The sequence below is a fragment of the Oncorhynchus mykiss genome, chromosome 13 (genome assembly GCF_057628025.1).
Source record: "Oncorhynchus mykiss isolate SJ-2025 chromosome 13, ASM5762802v1, whole genome shotgun sequence".
NCBI lineage: Eukaryota > Metazoa > Chordata > Actinopteri > Salmoniformes > Salmonidae > Oncorhynchus > Oncorhynchus mykiss.
This window is the reverse complement of record NC_143034.1, coordinates 29,840,814-29,856,114: the sequence shown is the minus strand read 5'-3', so window position 1 is coordinate 29,856,114 and position 15,301 is coordinate 29,840,814. Positions and strand designations below refer to the sequence as shown.

At 44.4% G+C, this 15,301-nt stretch overlaps 1 protein-coding gene across 4 annotated transcripts in view; it reads left to right on the top strand.

The window, feature by feature from the left end:
* The window catches only part of LOC110485936 (regulatory-associated protein of mTOR), a 212,740-nt gene that overhangs the window by 17,864 nt on the left and 179,575 nt on the right, over nt 1–15,301 (top strand). For all 4 annotated transcript variants that reach the window (XM_036940605.2, XM_036940602.2, XM_036940601.2 and 1 more), the window contains exons 3-4: nt 1,747–1,849; nt 13,351–13,433. In XM_036940605.2, the coding sequence (XP_036796500.1) occupies nt 1,747–1,849; nt 13,351–13,433 (186 nt within the window). The remainder of the gene's footprint in view (nt 1–1,746; nt 1,850–13,350; nt 13,434–15,301) is intronic.

The window sequence follows — 15,301 nt, the reverse complement described above, 5'->3', positions numbered from 1 at the left end:
ACGTGGTCACTGACGTCAGCTTGCTCATTGACTAGTACTCAGGTGTTGAGAAAACATGCACCCAGCTAGTAACACAAGGGTAGTAGCTCCTCAAGTAAAAATCAGTGCAGGGTTTCGGACTGCCCTCTCTGTTCTAGCCTCTCTCGTTCTCTCTCTGTGTATGTCCATGTGTGCCCCAGTGGATCAGTCTGTGTTCAGGTGCAACATGTTTACCTGACCCTGTTTCCTGTCCCCCTGGGCGTCTTCTCTATCAGACCAGTCTACACTACAGTAAACTGCCTGGTAGGAGCAGTAGCTACAGAACTCTGCTAACCACCATAGATCAGGCACATATTTAATTCAATACCCTGCAATGAGCTTCGGCCTTTCTGTCCGTCAGCTGCAGTGTTCCATTAACTTCAGTTATCCAGGCACACATTCAATTAAATACACTTCAATAGACCTTTCTTGGAAAGTCCTTGGGAGACAAATCAATCACCAGTAAATGTGATCTTTCTTTCCGCTGTATCATTTAGTGATATCCGGGCAAGGTTAATATACGGAGTCGTGACTGTTAAAAAAAAAGATGTTTTCTACATTTTAAAATATCTATTTTTATTACAGAAAGCACTGAATCGTGACTTGTTTTGGGAGTCGTGACAGTCTACAGACTTCAAAGAGAAGTTTGTTAAGTTCTTCCCTCTTCAAGCAGAACCCTTTTGGTGTGTTCTCTACAGTCTAGTGCTTGGCATAGTGTTGGATCCAGCCTCAGTCTTGTTTTTGGACAACATCGCGCTTCACTCTCCAGATCAGGTCAGCAGCACTGTGGTTCAGAATTGCAAAGTCACGTCAGGCTATGCCAACTAGACACACCTGCCAATGGATCAATCCACGCCAGAGGGCAAGGTCAAAATAGTGTGTATGGCTGTCCAAAAAAACGATCTCACCCCAGGACACCTCAAGTAATGAAAAATACAAATAAACGCAGGAGCACTATTTCTTGATATTTGAAGGACAAACAGGGAGCTGACGTTTTGGTGTGTCAGGCGCCTGCGTGAGCTTGTGTGTGTGTGTACAAATAAAGGCCAAACCCACCACTGATGCGTCCTCTCCTTCAGTGTGGAACTCTTGCAACGGAGTCATTTTGCATGCCGAACAACCCCAGGCAAAATGTCAGTAGCCTAGTCAAACTGAGCACCGTGCCCAGCTTCGCCAGGTAGGCGCCCTGTGCCTGATCTTGCACATCTGCACGGCACCTTCAGCATTCAAATGCTAAAACGGCTTGTGTGATATTACGCTGTTAGTTGAGTGACAACCTATGTCATTTGCTAGGTTATTATCTATGCGCTGTTGAAAATGATGTTTTACCGGAATAAAAGTAAACTACTGGAGGAAGGTTCATTAGCGGGTGATTCTGATTTCAGTACCAAAGTGGGAGAACAAAAAAACGTAGGCTACATTGCCTCCCCCCAGATACGTATTAAATCGTCTTGAAAGGAAGAGATGCACATCCGATATTAATTTGAAGGATAATCTAGAGGCTGACGTTGTCAGATGCCTACCTCAGAGCCGTTTAGTGTGTGTGTGGACTCGAGTCCGAGCCCCTCTATGAACTGTGAAATATTAACGTCCTTCACCCAAATAATGTAAATAAACAGGGTCTCTCTTCACACTTATATACAGAGTATGTATTGGGATTATATCGCATATAAACAAAGTGTGTATTGAGAAGCATGTGTATTCACTTCTGTCTCTCTCTCTCTCCAGATGAAGACAGTGAGTGTGGCCCTGGTGTTGTGTCTCAACGTGGGCGTGGACCCTCCTGACGTGGTCAAGACGTCACCCTGCGCCAGACTGGAGTGCTGGATCGGTAAGAACACACAAACACACACACTTGCATAACCTGTTCCATACTCAACTCACACACACATAATTCATGATAATAAAGCCATTATTAAGACATACCCATGGGAAACATTGGCTTTCTTCTAATGTGTCCAACCTTCTCCCCAACCCATGTTGCCTTGATAGTATTTCCTGAACTCCTCTAGTTGTTCCGGGCACTGAAAAAACTGCGTATCCAGTAAAACCCCGTCAGTGAGCATTATGCGACCTCAGCTTTCGAAAACATTATATTCGATGCACTTCCAGAAGGACTTATTTGCGGTGTCATTTCCGTCTGTAGATGTAGCCTTCATGCGCCAGGATATTTTTGGGAAGCACGAAAAGGATAAATTCGGTTTCCATTGCTTGTCAGGGACACCACCAGGATCTTGGATAAGTGAGTGCCCCTTGGAAAGTTGGTGGACTAGAATTTCCTCCTCATATTGCAGGCTTACTAGCTGTGTTTTCATCCACTCATTTGTCTCAGACCCACAAATACCATGATTTGCCGGTACCCTGTCTGTCCCTGGTTTTCAGGGCTGAGCCCCTGGTTATGAATCTCTGGTGACATCCCTGTCGCTTGTTCTACCCTCCAAGAATAATGAATGCTGAGGGTAGCAGTGCAAGATCTTTTTAAGCAGAATATTTGTATTATTAGCAAATGAACGATTTGCAATTAGATTGCTGGACAATCAAAGCCATCCATCCAACACATTTATTCACTTCTGGTTAGTTGATAGATTGGGCCTAGTTATTGTCCATTAACAGCATACATTTGCATTCATTCTCTTAAATCTCTTAAAGTAGCCGATATTCTTCTTGTGCAATGTATAGCCTACTGTACTCTGTCTGTTTGGACTGTCTGCATGTCTTGGTGAGAATCTTAAGTTAATAAAATACTATAATAGCATTCTTTAATTTGTGCTTATTATTCATTTTTATTATTATTATTATTATTATTATTATTATTATTATTCCTCGGGGGGGGGGGACACCTAAAGCTAATTTCCTGCATTTTACACAATCCAATGTGCAGTCTCTATTTAGAACAAAAAGTAAGCAAAAATGCCCTCAGTCGCCACGCTAGGTAAGAGATATTATTAAATATGTTAGTGATTAATAAGACTGAACTAAATCTAAGGTGATTCAGTAATAAATATTGTGTTGCACCTTTAACCAATAGCCTAACAAATGAGCAACTCGTGAATAAAATACAAAGACTTTTGTTTGTTTTTTATTAAGTCTGCTATATCAAAATCCGCTCTATCAAATTTCAGCCAGACCAGCCAGAGCCGCCTTACTCAACTCTCTCCCAACACAATTTCCTCACCGTTCAATCATACCTTTATGTTTATTTTTATTCCCAAGGGAAAGGTTTGGAGAAAAAAAAACACACAAAACAACACACCCCACTCAATTTTAGGATGTTAGTGAAACTTTCGGGATTGATTTCGGGTGTGTTAGGCCAAGGACATTGCCTAAATGGGTATATCCCCTGACGTGGGCATGTTTTCAATATAGACTCCTTTAGTCGTACTGTATTCCATTAAAGGCATCCAGACCCTGTAAAAGATTTTCAGTATGCCCTTAATCTGGTAATAAATTAAATCTAGTGATGCATAACTTGACATTGTGGGAGGATAACCAACCTTCCAATTAATGGCAATGCATTTCTTATCCCCTATAAATGCTTGGTTACAGTTTCTTCTGATAAGTCTCAAGTATAAACATTTCCAAGCAAACAAAACGGGGAGAAGGGAGAATCTGTCGACATGCTGAGATAAAAGAACATACTCTTTGCCAGAATTCGGCCAGCCTTCACAAGACCACGCAGTGCATTCAGAAAGTATTCAGACCCCTTGACTTTTTCCACATTTTGTTACATTGCAGCCTTATTCTAAAAGGTATTAAATAAGATGTTTCCCTCATCAATCTACACACAATACCCCATAATGACGATGCGAAAACAGGTTTTTAGAAATGTTTGCTAATTTATAAAAAAACAACAACCTTATTTACATATGTTTTCTGACCCTTTTGCTATTAGACTTCAAATAATTGAGCTCAAGTGCATCCTGTTTCCATTTATCAGCCTTGATGTTTCTACAACTTGATTGGAGTCCACCTGTGGTAAATTGTTGGGACATGATTTGAAAAGGCACACACCTGTCTACCTATAGTCCCACAGTTGACAGTGCGTGCAAAAGCAAAAACCAAGCCATGCGGTTGAAGGAGTTGTCCGTAGAGCCCCGAGACAGGATTGTGTCGCGGCACAGATCTGGGGAAGGGTACCAAAACATTTCTGGAGCATTGACGGTCCCCAAGAACACAGTGGCTTCCATCTTAAATCTAAGTCGTTTAGAATCACAATGAGTCTTCCTAGAGCTGGCCGCCTGGCCAAACTGAGCAAATGGGGGAGAAGGGCCTTTGTCAGGGAGGTGACCAAGAACCCGGTGGTCACTCTGACAGAGCTCCAAAGTTCCTCTGTGGAGATGGTTGTCCTTCTGGATTGTTCTCCCATCTGTGCAGCACTCCACCAATCAGGCCTTTATGGTAGGGTGGCCAGATGGAAGCCACTTCTCAGTAAAAGGCACATGACAGCCCGCTTGGAGTTTGCCAAAAGGCACCTAAAAACTCTGACCATGAGAAACAATATTCTCTGGCCTGAATGCCAAGCATCACGTCTGGAGGAAACCTGGCACCATCCCTACGGTGAAGCATGGTGGTGGCAGCATCATGCTGTGGGGATGTTTTTCAGGGGAAGGGATCAGGATCGAGGGAAAGATGAACGGAGCGATTCTTGACGAAAACTTCCTCCAGAGTAATCAGGACCTCAGACTGGGGCGAAGGTTCACCTTCCAACAGGAAAATTACCCTAAGCACACAGCCAAGACAACACAGGAGTGGCTTTGAGACACTTTGAGTGGCCCAGCCAGAGCTCGAACATCTCTGGAGAGACCTGAAAATAGCTGTGCAGCAACGCGCCCCATCCAACCTGACAGAGCTTGAGAGGATCTGCAGAGAAGAATGGGAGAACCTCTCCAAATACAGGTGTGCCAAGCTTGTAGTGTCATACCCAAGAAGACACGAGGCTGTACTCATTGCCAAAGGTGCTTCAACAAAGGACTGAGTAAAGGGTCTGAATACCTATGTAAATGTCATATTTCATTTTTTTGTATATATACACTGCTCAAAAAAATAAAGGGAACACTTAAACGACACAATGTAACTCAAAGTCAATCACACTTCTGTGAAATCAAACTGTCCACTTAGGAAGCAACACTGATTGACAATAAATTCCACATGCTGTTGTGCAAATGGAATAGACAACAGGTGGAAATTATAGGCAATTAGCAAGACACCCCCAATAAAGGAGTGGTTCCGCAGCAGGTGGTGACCACAGACCACTTCTCAGTTCCTATGCTTCCTGGCTGATGTTTTGGTCACTTTTGAATGCTGGCGGTGCTTTCACTCTAGTGGTAGCATGAGACGGAGTCTACAACCCACACAAGTGGCTCAGGTAGTGCAGCTCATCCAGGATGGCACATCAATGCGAGCTGTGGCAAGAAGGTTTGCTGTGTCTGTCAGCGTAGTGTCCAGAGCATGGAGGCGCTACCAGGAGACAGGCCAGTACATCAGGAGACGTGGAGGAGGCCGTAGGAGGGCAACAACCCAGCAGCAGGACCGTTACCTCCGCCTTTGTGCAAGGAGGAGCAGGAGGAGCACTGCCAGAGCCCTGCAAAATGACCTCCAGCAGGCCACAAATGTGCATGTGTCTGCTCAAACGGTCAGAAACAGACTCCATGAGGATGGTATGAGGGCCCGACGTCCACAGGTGGGGCTTGTGCTTACAAGATTGGCAAATTCGCCACTGGCGCAATGTGCTCTTCACAGATGAAAGCAGGTTCACACTGAGCACATGTGACAGACGTGACAGTCTGGAGACGCCGTGGAGAACGTTCTGCTACCTGCAACATCCTCCAGCATGACCGGTTTGGCGGTGGGTCAGTCATGGTGTGGGGTGGCATTTCTTTGGGGGGCCGCACAGCCCTCCATGTGCTCGCCAGAGGTAGCCTGACTGCTATTAGGTACCGAGATGAGATCCTCAGACCCCTTGTGAGACCATATGCTGGTGCGGTTGGACCTGGGTTCCTCCTAATGCAAGACAATGCTAGACCTCATGTGGCTGGAGTGTAATGCAAGACAATGCTAGACCTCATGTGGCTGGAGTGTGTCAGCAGTTCCTGCAAGAGGAAGGCATTGATGCTATGGGCTGGCCCGCCCGTTCCCCAGACCTGAGTCCAATTGAGCACATCTGGGACATCATGTCTCGCTCCATCCACCAACGCCACGTTGCACCACAGACTGTCCAGGAGTTGGTGGATGCTTTAGTCCAGGTCTGGGAGGAGACCATCCGCCACCTCATCAGGAGCATGCCCAGGCGTTGTAGGGAGGTCATACAGGCACGTGGAGGCCACACACACTACTGAGCCTCATTTTGACTTGTTTTAAGGACATGACATCAAAGTTGGATCAGCCTGTAGTGTGGTTTTCCACTTTAATTTTGAGTGTCACTCCAAATCCAGACCTCCATGGGTTGATACATTTGATTTCCATATATCATTTTTGTGATTTTGTTGTCAGCACATTCAACTATGTAAAGAAAAAAGTATTTAATAAGAATACTTCATTCATTCAGATCTAGGATGTGTTATTTTAGTGTTCCCTTTATTTTTTTGAGCAGTGTATATTTACAAAAATATCTACAAACCTGTTTTTGCTTTGTCATTATGCGGTATTGTGTATAGATTGGTTAGGGGGAAAACACTATTTAATCTATTAGAATAAGACTAACGTAACAATGTGGAAACAATCGAGGGGTCTGAATACATGTAAAACACAAAAGGGGACATATTTTCACATCTCCAGCAGACAAATAACATTTCTTAGTGCGTGTAATTCAGTTTCACTGGCATATAGTACGATCTATGAATGGTCTCAAACTGCAGTCATGTATGTCTGAGATGATGAATGCCCAGTCATGTTCATATCATCAATAGCTTCTACCAGGTCATGTGTTGTGTCATCGGAAAATGCCTCCATCAACCCTTGATACAGTTTGGAAAACAACTTTGGAGGGTTGTCAGACTGCCTTGTAATAGCATCTGGCTGGTCCAGTGTTTGCTGCATAGAGAGAATAAAGGGTTGTCTCTGTAGAAATTCACCTAGCCTGCGTCAGACTGGTCTTCCCTGGCTGCCTGCTGAGATCCCTGTCACCATCTCATCCTCCTAGAAAATGAGGGATGACTAAGAATGACCTTGGTGTACATTTATACATTGATTCTATTCTTAGATAATATAATGGTTCAATAATTGAAATTGACCATTATTCCCAGACTGTTGCTTTAATCTTAAATGATGTCTTGTAGCTACTGTAGGTCTTACCCTTCAATTCAAGATGGAACTTTGTATCATTCACTGATATTGTTAATATACTTCAAAATCGTCTGTCTGACCATTTTGGGACCCCTGTCACCATCTGATCCTGCTAAGACATGTCGAGCATAGTGTTGTGTACTGACTGCACTAGAGGGCTGCATTCCCGCGGGTCGCGACAAAGATCATTGCAGCGCGGTTTGGGATGCGAATGTTGTCCCTTTCTTGTCCCACAGATGATTTGGAAATGTTCCTCTTTCGGCTTTGTATGCGGTAGCCTACCTATTGTATTAACAGCACATATTTGTTTAGCGTTATTCACACACGCTTCAACTTCAGGAGCCTACCTCTCCTAGTTTGGGCGTGAGAGCTCAACTGCGCCTCGTACGTGTGGCCTCATTGATGGCTGCCTACATGCGCAGAGAATCACGTGGCGGTTTAATTGAACATGAAATTAAATATGATTAGGCACTAGTTTACTACAGTATCTAAATACATATTGAGATTGGAAAGAAGTGGATGGCTCTCAACCAATGTGGGTCAAAGTGCAATCAACACATTTAATCATCATACTATGGTGAGCGAGCTTTGCGCCGTTTTGTTTTCGGTAAGTATTGACCTGTTTTTGTCTCTGCCTGCAAATCGTCCTAGAAGGTAGGCTATATCTTATAGGCCTACGCAAAACGTAGCAGGTGTCGCTGTCATCATGTTTGCTGCTTCCAGTTCAGTAGCCATACCTGTGAGATCAGGTGCCCGTGTGGTCTCGATTCAATAGTAGGCTATAGCTTATGCATGGGATGAGAAACACGGGGCAGTTCTTTCCAAAGAAATGTACTTCCTAAATAAGCCTATGATTAGGCTATAGTTTACTACATTGCTTAGAATATTGATCATCCATATTTCTCTCTGTCAATCTTCCCACTGCTAAAAGGTAGCTATAAAAATAGCAAGTCTGTCCAACTCTGCTCACTTCAACTACATCTATCACATTGGCTGATAGAGCCCAGTAACACACTATAAGGGCCATGTGAGAATCTCTGGACATGTAACCGATTTCCTACGTAATTGTTGTGTATTTGATATTGCCTAAAGGGCATACATTTGCGGGGACCATGACTGGCAAGTGATCTGCGTCACATACGGCGGGACTATGTTGGGTTTGGGACCAGTTCTTGTGGTAGCGGGTGGGAGTCAGACAGAAAGCCAGCAGGGTGCGGGTGGGAGGGAGATGAAGAATAGGTCCCTGGCAGACCTCTACTGTGCACAATGACGTCTGTAACGTTAGCGCTGTTAATAACTGTGTCAGTGTGAAAAGTAGGGAATTAGCTAGGGAAACTGATCAATACAGTTACATTGCCATACTGTCTAATAAAACTCACATAGCACTGAAAAAGCGTCAGAATAGGAATCTTAAATGGTTTTGTTGGTGGTTTCATCGTTTGATTCAGGTCTAGTGTGATTGAGGCAAAAAAATAATAGCTAATGTTAGCTAACTTTTTGCCAGCTCTCTCTATCAACCGGTGAAAGCTAGCAGAGTTCATTTAATTTTGAAAAGGGGCAAAACAAAGACTTAACATTTCCATACAAACAACAGCTGTTAGCAATATGAGGTGGCTATTATTATCTATCTGACAGATAACTAGAGGCTAGAGCTGACCTGACTGGTAGCTACTAGCTAGCATAGCTTATTAATTTACCTCAGTCAAGAGGGGATGAAACATTACCTAACATTACAATACTAGCTCAGTTATGTTTTTTTCATGAAGTTAAACAGCAGTTACCTTGCCAGCTACATGAGTCAACTAAAGAGTAGCCAATTTTTGCTCTGCTTGCTTTTACAACTTTGTGAAAGAGCGCAACACATACACACTGATCTATCCTCAGCTCTCCTGTGCTGGTCCAGCCAGCCTTCCAGAAGCTTTGCCTTCACACAGCCTGTCAACCTGCTCTGTGGCATCTGCGTGGTCCTAAATCCAGCCAGCTGAACACTCTAAATAGCCTACCCGACCGCTCGGAGGCGACCTTCTGTCCTAAAGCACACCGTTGCCGCTTTTTTCTTCTTTTCATATTGCAATGATAAAACTGGTGTGGGCAAAAATGCAATTTCAGAATGTGGGGGGACATGACCCCTTGTTCCAAGTAAAAGTTGCGCCAGTCAACTCACAGGCAATAGGCTATACATCTGGCTTCAGTTTCACGCCAAATAGGCCTACAAGGAAACTCGACATATCACGACGACGTTGGGTCCGTGCTCTGTGTAATGCCTTCCACAAAAAGTTTTGCTCAACAAAACAAAAAGGCACATAAGCCAGTTGGCACAATGCCCCTTGTGGCGAAAGTACATTCATTGAATCCATTTGAAAATATATGGTCTTAAACAAACTAGATTTCCATCCAATTTGCGACAGATTTTCATGCGCATAAGTTATAGCTTTCTTGCAGATTTTTGAATATTTGCATTTTCAAACCATAGATGGGTTTCCATCAAATGTACCTGTTGGTAAAAGGCTGCACGTGATGACGTCGTGCACATTAAAATATATTTTGTGGTTAAATTCCCATGTACTGTACTGTATAATAATTTCAAGTTAAATGGGGTTCCAATGCATTTTCAACTCTACTGCTGGTTTTGTCACAAATGTTTGCGTAATATAGTGAATTTCCCCACTGGTATTGGCACATGCGCTCTAACCAACAGCTTGCAGATACAGTGCCGGTATAGCCTAGTGTCTAAACCTTCATTACAAGGTTATTATGGACAAAAGAGCAAGATCATTTGTATTTGTTTAACTGCAGGATCGATCAACATGTCACCATAATACCCTGGATATTTATTAGAAAGGAGCAAGCTCATCACCTTGCACTTGAAGTTCATCAATACCTATTTCATCTGTAGCCTAGTGGGAGGACCACACATCATTGTGCGACTCCAAGTTTACTTTGATATGATGGTTATTTAATCAATATTTACACATAAAAGCGTTTCCACCACCATTTCTCGCATAATTAATTTTACAGACACACAGATTCCACCGTGTCTATTTGTTTTTTGTCGACATCAAGCCTGTCGTGAATTTTTTTTATCCGGCGTGTACTTTACTCGCATAAAAACGTTTGACGGAAACCTGTTTATAGAAAATAATTATTATTCTGTGAAAGGAAAAGTGATCTTTTCACAGAACCATACAAAGTAAAAACGATTGTTTTACATTGTGGGAATTAACAAATTAGTGAAGGAAATTCAGAAATGTATGAAAAATGCAACAACTATAAACAATTGGGATCAAGTTTGAAGAGTATAAAACAATCAGAAAAGAGAGCTCCATTTTAAAACCACTTAGAATGTATTTGTTGCCACGCTACGATCATGCACTCCTCCTGACGCATATTTAAAGCTTTTGTTGTTCTAAAACATAAAATATCTTCATACCGTTAAAACATGAGGAAAATATTGTTATCTGATATGACCATATTGCCCAGCCCTAAATCCACGTTTTGTAATCCAGGTTTTGTAACAGTATATTAGACAACTGAGAAGAAACCAGCCAGACAAAATGATAGTAATAATTCAACTTTACACCTCCACAGATGGTTTGACAAAAAGAAACCACATGAAATTCAAGACTGTTTGATGGTAGAGTTTATGAAAGGAAGCACTTAACACATTCAAAAAAGCAAAGACTTCTGACAGTCTGCTCCTGTTTCATTGTAGACTTTGACTGAGCACAATGCAAACTGTCAATCATCAGATCATGGTTTATTTAAAGAACTGTATAGAATAACCTTAAATGCACAATCGTTAGCTATCGTTCTTCTTCTCTGACCCACCCTCACCCCCTCCCTCCTTCCTACATTTTACACTCTGAAGAGAAATGAATGCATCATACCACTTTAGGGTCATCATCTTACATTTACTCACTGCAGTTGCGTTATACTGCACAATATACATTTCCTTGACTTGCTGGCTACTGAAAATATATCATCTATCAATAAATATGCTTTGTCCCCAAAACATTGTCAGTGTCCCTGAATATGCATATTGTCAATAGATCCGGTAATTTCTAAATCAATCATGTAATTCTCTGCATTGTGGACAGAATGTGATATTTCAGAATCTATAATATGCGCTATGCTTTATACAATTAGATTTCTTCTTGGTAATATTTCAGTCCGAAGCGCTGGGGAGATTTCTCCGTGTTATGTAGTTTAATTTGATAAGAGAAACAGCCTTACCAAACAAATGGCGAGGGATTGTGATACTGGTTCTCTATTGGGTTAACTGTCTAAACTGAATCTCTGCTTCATTGTGATGGCAATTTTGGGATTTATCTGATCTCTGTTGTGGCATATCAAATGGGCTGGAGGACTCTTAATCCAAATCATGGAATACTGCAGCTCACGATTGTAGCATTGACAGTACCAGTCAAAAGTTTGGACACCTACTAATTTAAATGTTTAAAAAAAAAATTTAAAACTATTTTCTACATTGTAGAATAATAGTGAAGACATAAACTATGAAATAACACATGGAATCATCTAGTAACCAAAAGAGTTCAAAATATATTTTATATTTGACATTCTTCAAAGTAACCACCCGTTGCCTTGATAGCTTTGCACATGCTTGGCATTCTCTCAACCAGATTCATGAGGTTGTCACCTTGAATGCATTTAAATTAACAGATGTGCCTTGTTTGTGGAATTTCTTTCATCAAGGCGTTTGAGCCAATCAGTTGTGTTGTGACAAGGTAGGGGTGGTATACAGAAGATAGCCCTATTTGGTAAAATACCAAGTCCATATTATGGCAAGAACAGCTCAAATAAGCAAAGAGAAACGACAGTCCATTACTTTATGACATGAAGGTCAGTCAATCTGGAACATTTCAAGAACTTTGAAAGTTTCTTCAAGTGTAGTCGCAAAAACCATCAAGCGCTATGATGAAACTGGCTATCATGAGGACCGCCACAGGAAAGGAAGACCCCGAGTTACCTCTGCTGCAGAGGATACGTTCATTAGAGTTACCAGCCTCAGAAATTGCAGCCCAAATAAATGCTTCAGAGTTCAAGTAACAGATACATCTCAACATCAACTGTTCAGAGGAGACTGTGTGAATCAGGCCTTCATGGTCGAATTGCTGCAAAGAAACCTCTACTAAAGATCACCAAGCAGAAGATGTGACTTGTTTGGGTGAAGAAACACGAGCAACGGACATTAGACCGGTGGAAATCTTTCCTTTGGTCTGAGCCAAAATTGGAGATTTTGATTCCAACTGCCGTGTCTTTGTGAGACACAGAGTAGGTGAATGGATGATCTCTGCATGTGTGGTTCCCACTGTGAAGCATGGAGGTGGTGTGATTGTGTGGGGGTGCTTTGCTGGTGACACTGATTTATTTAGAATTCAAGGCACACTTAACCAGCATGGCTGCCACAGCATTCTGCAGCGATACGCCATCATCTGGTTTGCGCTTAGTGGGACTATCATTCGTTTTTCAACATGATGACCTGGCCTCCACAATCCCCCGACCTCAACCCAATTGAGATGGTTTGGGATGAGTTGGACCGCAGCGTGAAGTAAAAGCAGCCAACAAGTGCTCAGCATATGTGGGAACTCCTTCAAGACTGTTGGAAAAGCATTCCATGTGACTACCTAACGAAGGTGGTTTAGAGAATGCCAAGAGTGTGCAAAGCTGTCATCCGAAAATATTATGATTTAACACTTTTGGTTGCATGATTCCATAAGTGTACAATGTAGAAAATAGTAAAAATTAAGAAAACCCTTGAATGAGTAGGTGTCCTGACTTTTGACTGTACCTGTACATCAATCTACACACAATACCCAATACCCCATAATACACACTGTATATAGATCTGTTACTTTAGATCTGCAATACTTTTACCTTCCCATCTTGTAAAAGCAATGCTTCTAGATAAATATATGAGTATTATGAGTAATGTGGTCATTTTTGTGCATTTCACTACTGTGTTGCTGTGCTGGTTGTACCCAAGACTAATGTTGTCCTTATGATGATGAATGTCTGTTTCCTCTCCTCCAGACCCTCTGTCCATGAGTCCACAGAAAGCCCTGGAGACCATTGGGGCCAACCTGCAGAAGCAGTATGAGAACTGGCAACCCAGGGTGAGTTCACATGGCCCCCATGTTCTCCCTCCTCGTCTTACTCTACCTCAGTGACCCACCACCCACACATACTAGTCTGTACCTGTACGTACTGTGTTGTGGATCACTGTCTCGCTAGTCTTTAGACAGGGTCCTATGGGGCTTGGAGATGTGTGTCCTACACGTGCACTTAAGCAGGTGGAAGGAAGGTACGTGGGGGGGAGTGGTGGAAGGTAAGGGGGGGGGAGTGGTGGAAGGTAAGGGGGGGAGTGGTGGAAGGTAAGGGGGGGGGGGGGGGTGGTGGAAGGTAAGGGGGGGGGGGTGGTGGAAGGTAAGGGGGGGAGTGGTGGAAGGTAAGGGGGGGAGTGGTGGAAGGTAAGGGGGGGAGTGGTGGAAGGTAAGGGGGCAGTGGTGGAAGGTAGGTAAGGGGGGGGAGTGGTGAAAGGTAGGTAAGGGGGGGGAGTGGTGAAAGGTAGGTAAGGGGGGGAGTGGTGAAAGGTAGGTAAGGGGGGTGAGTGGTGAAAGGTAGGTAAGGGGGGTGAGTGGTGAAAGGTAGGTAAGGGGGGTGAGTGGTGAAAGGTAGGTAAGGGGGGTGAGTGGTGAAAGGTAGGTAAGGGGGGTGAGTGGTGAAAGGTAGGTAAGGGGGGTGAGTGGTGGAAGGTAGGTAAGGGGGGGAGTGGTGGAAGGTAGGTAAGGGGGGAGTGGTGGAAGGTAGGGTAAGGGGGGAGTGGTGGAAAGAAGGGTAAGGGGGGAGTGGTGGAAAGAAGGGTAAGGGGGGAGTGGTGGAAAGAAGGGTAAGGGGGGAGTGGTGGAAAGAAGGGTAAGGGGGGAGTGGTGGAAAGAAGGGTAAGGGGGGAGTGGTGGAAAGAAGGGTAAGGGGGGGAGTGGTGGAAAGAAGGGTAAGGGGGGGAATGGTGGAAGGAAGGTAAGGGGGAGGAGTGGTGGAAGGAAGGTAAGGGGGAGGAGTGGTGGAAGGAAGGTACGGGGGAGGAGTGGTGGAAGGAAGGTAAGGGGGAGGAGTGGTGGAAGGAAGGGTAAGGGGGAGGAGTGGTGGAAGGAAGGGTAAGGGGGAGGAGTGGTGGAAGGAAGGGTAAGGGGGAGTGGTGGAAAGAAGGGTAAGGGGGGAGTGGTGGAAAGAAGGGTAAGGGGGGAGTGGTGGAAAGAAGGGTAAGGGGGGAGTGGTGGAAAGAAGGGTAAGGGGGGAGTGGTGGAAAGAAGGGTAAGGGGGGGAGTGGTGGAAGGAAGGTAAGGGGGGGAGTGGTGGAAGGAAGATAAGGGGGAGAGTGGTGGAAGGAAGATAAGGGGGAGAGTGGTGGAAGGAAGATAAGGGGGAGAGTGGTGGAAGGAAGATAAGGGGGGAGTGGTGGAAGGAAGGTAAGGGGGAGGAGTGGTGGAAGGAAGGTAAGGGTAGGAGTGGTGGAAGGAAGGTAGGGGGTAGGAGTGGTGGAAGGAAGGTAAGGGGGAGGAGTGGTGGAAGGAAGGTAAGGGGGAGGAGTGGTGGAAGGAAGGTAAGGGGGAGGAGTGGTGGAAGGAAGGTAAGGGGGAGGAGTGGTGGAAGGAAGGTAAGGGTAGGAGTGGTGGAAGGAAGGTAAGGGGTAGGAGTGGTGGAAGGAAGGTAAGGGGGAGGAGTGGTGGAAGGAAGGTAAGGGGGAGGAGTGGTGGAAGGAAGGTAAGGGGGAGGAGTGGTGGAAGGAAGGTAAGGGGGAGGAGTGGTGGAAGGAAGGTAAGGGGGAGGAGTGGTGGAAGGAAGGTAAGGGGGAGGAGTGGTGGAAGGAAGGTAAGGGGGAGGAGTGGTGGAAGGAAGGTAAGGGGGAGGAGTGGTGGAAGGAAGGTAAGGGGGAGGAGTGGTGGAAGGAAGGTAAGGGGGGGCGAGGTGGAAGGAAGGTAAG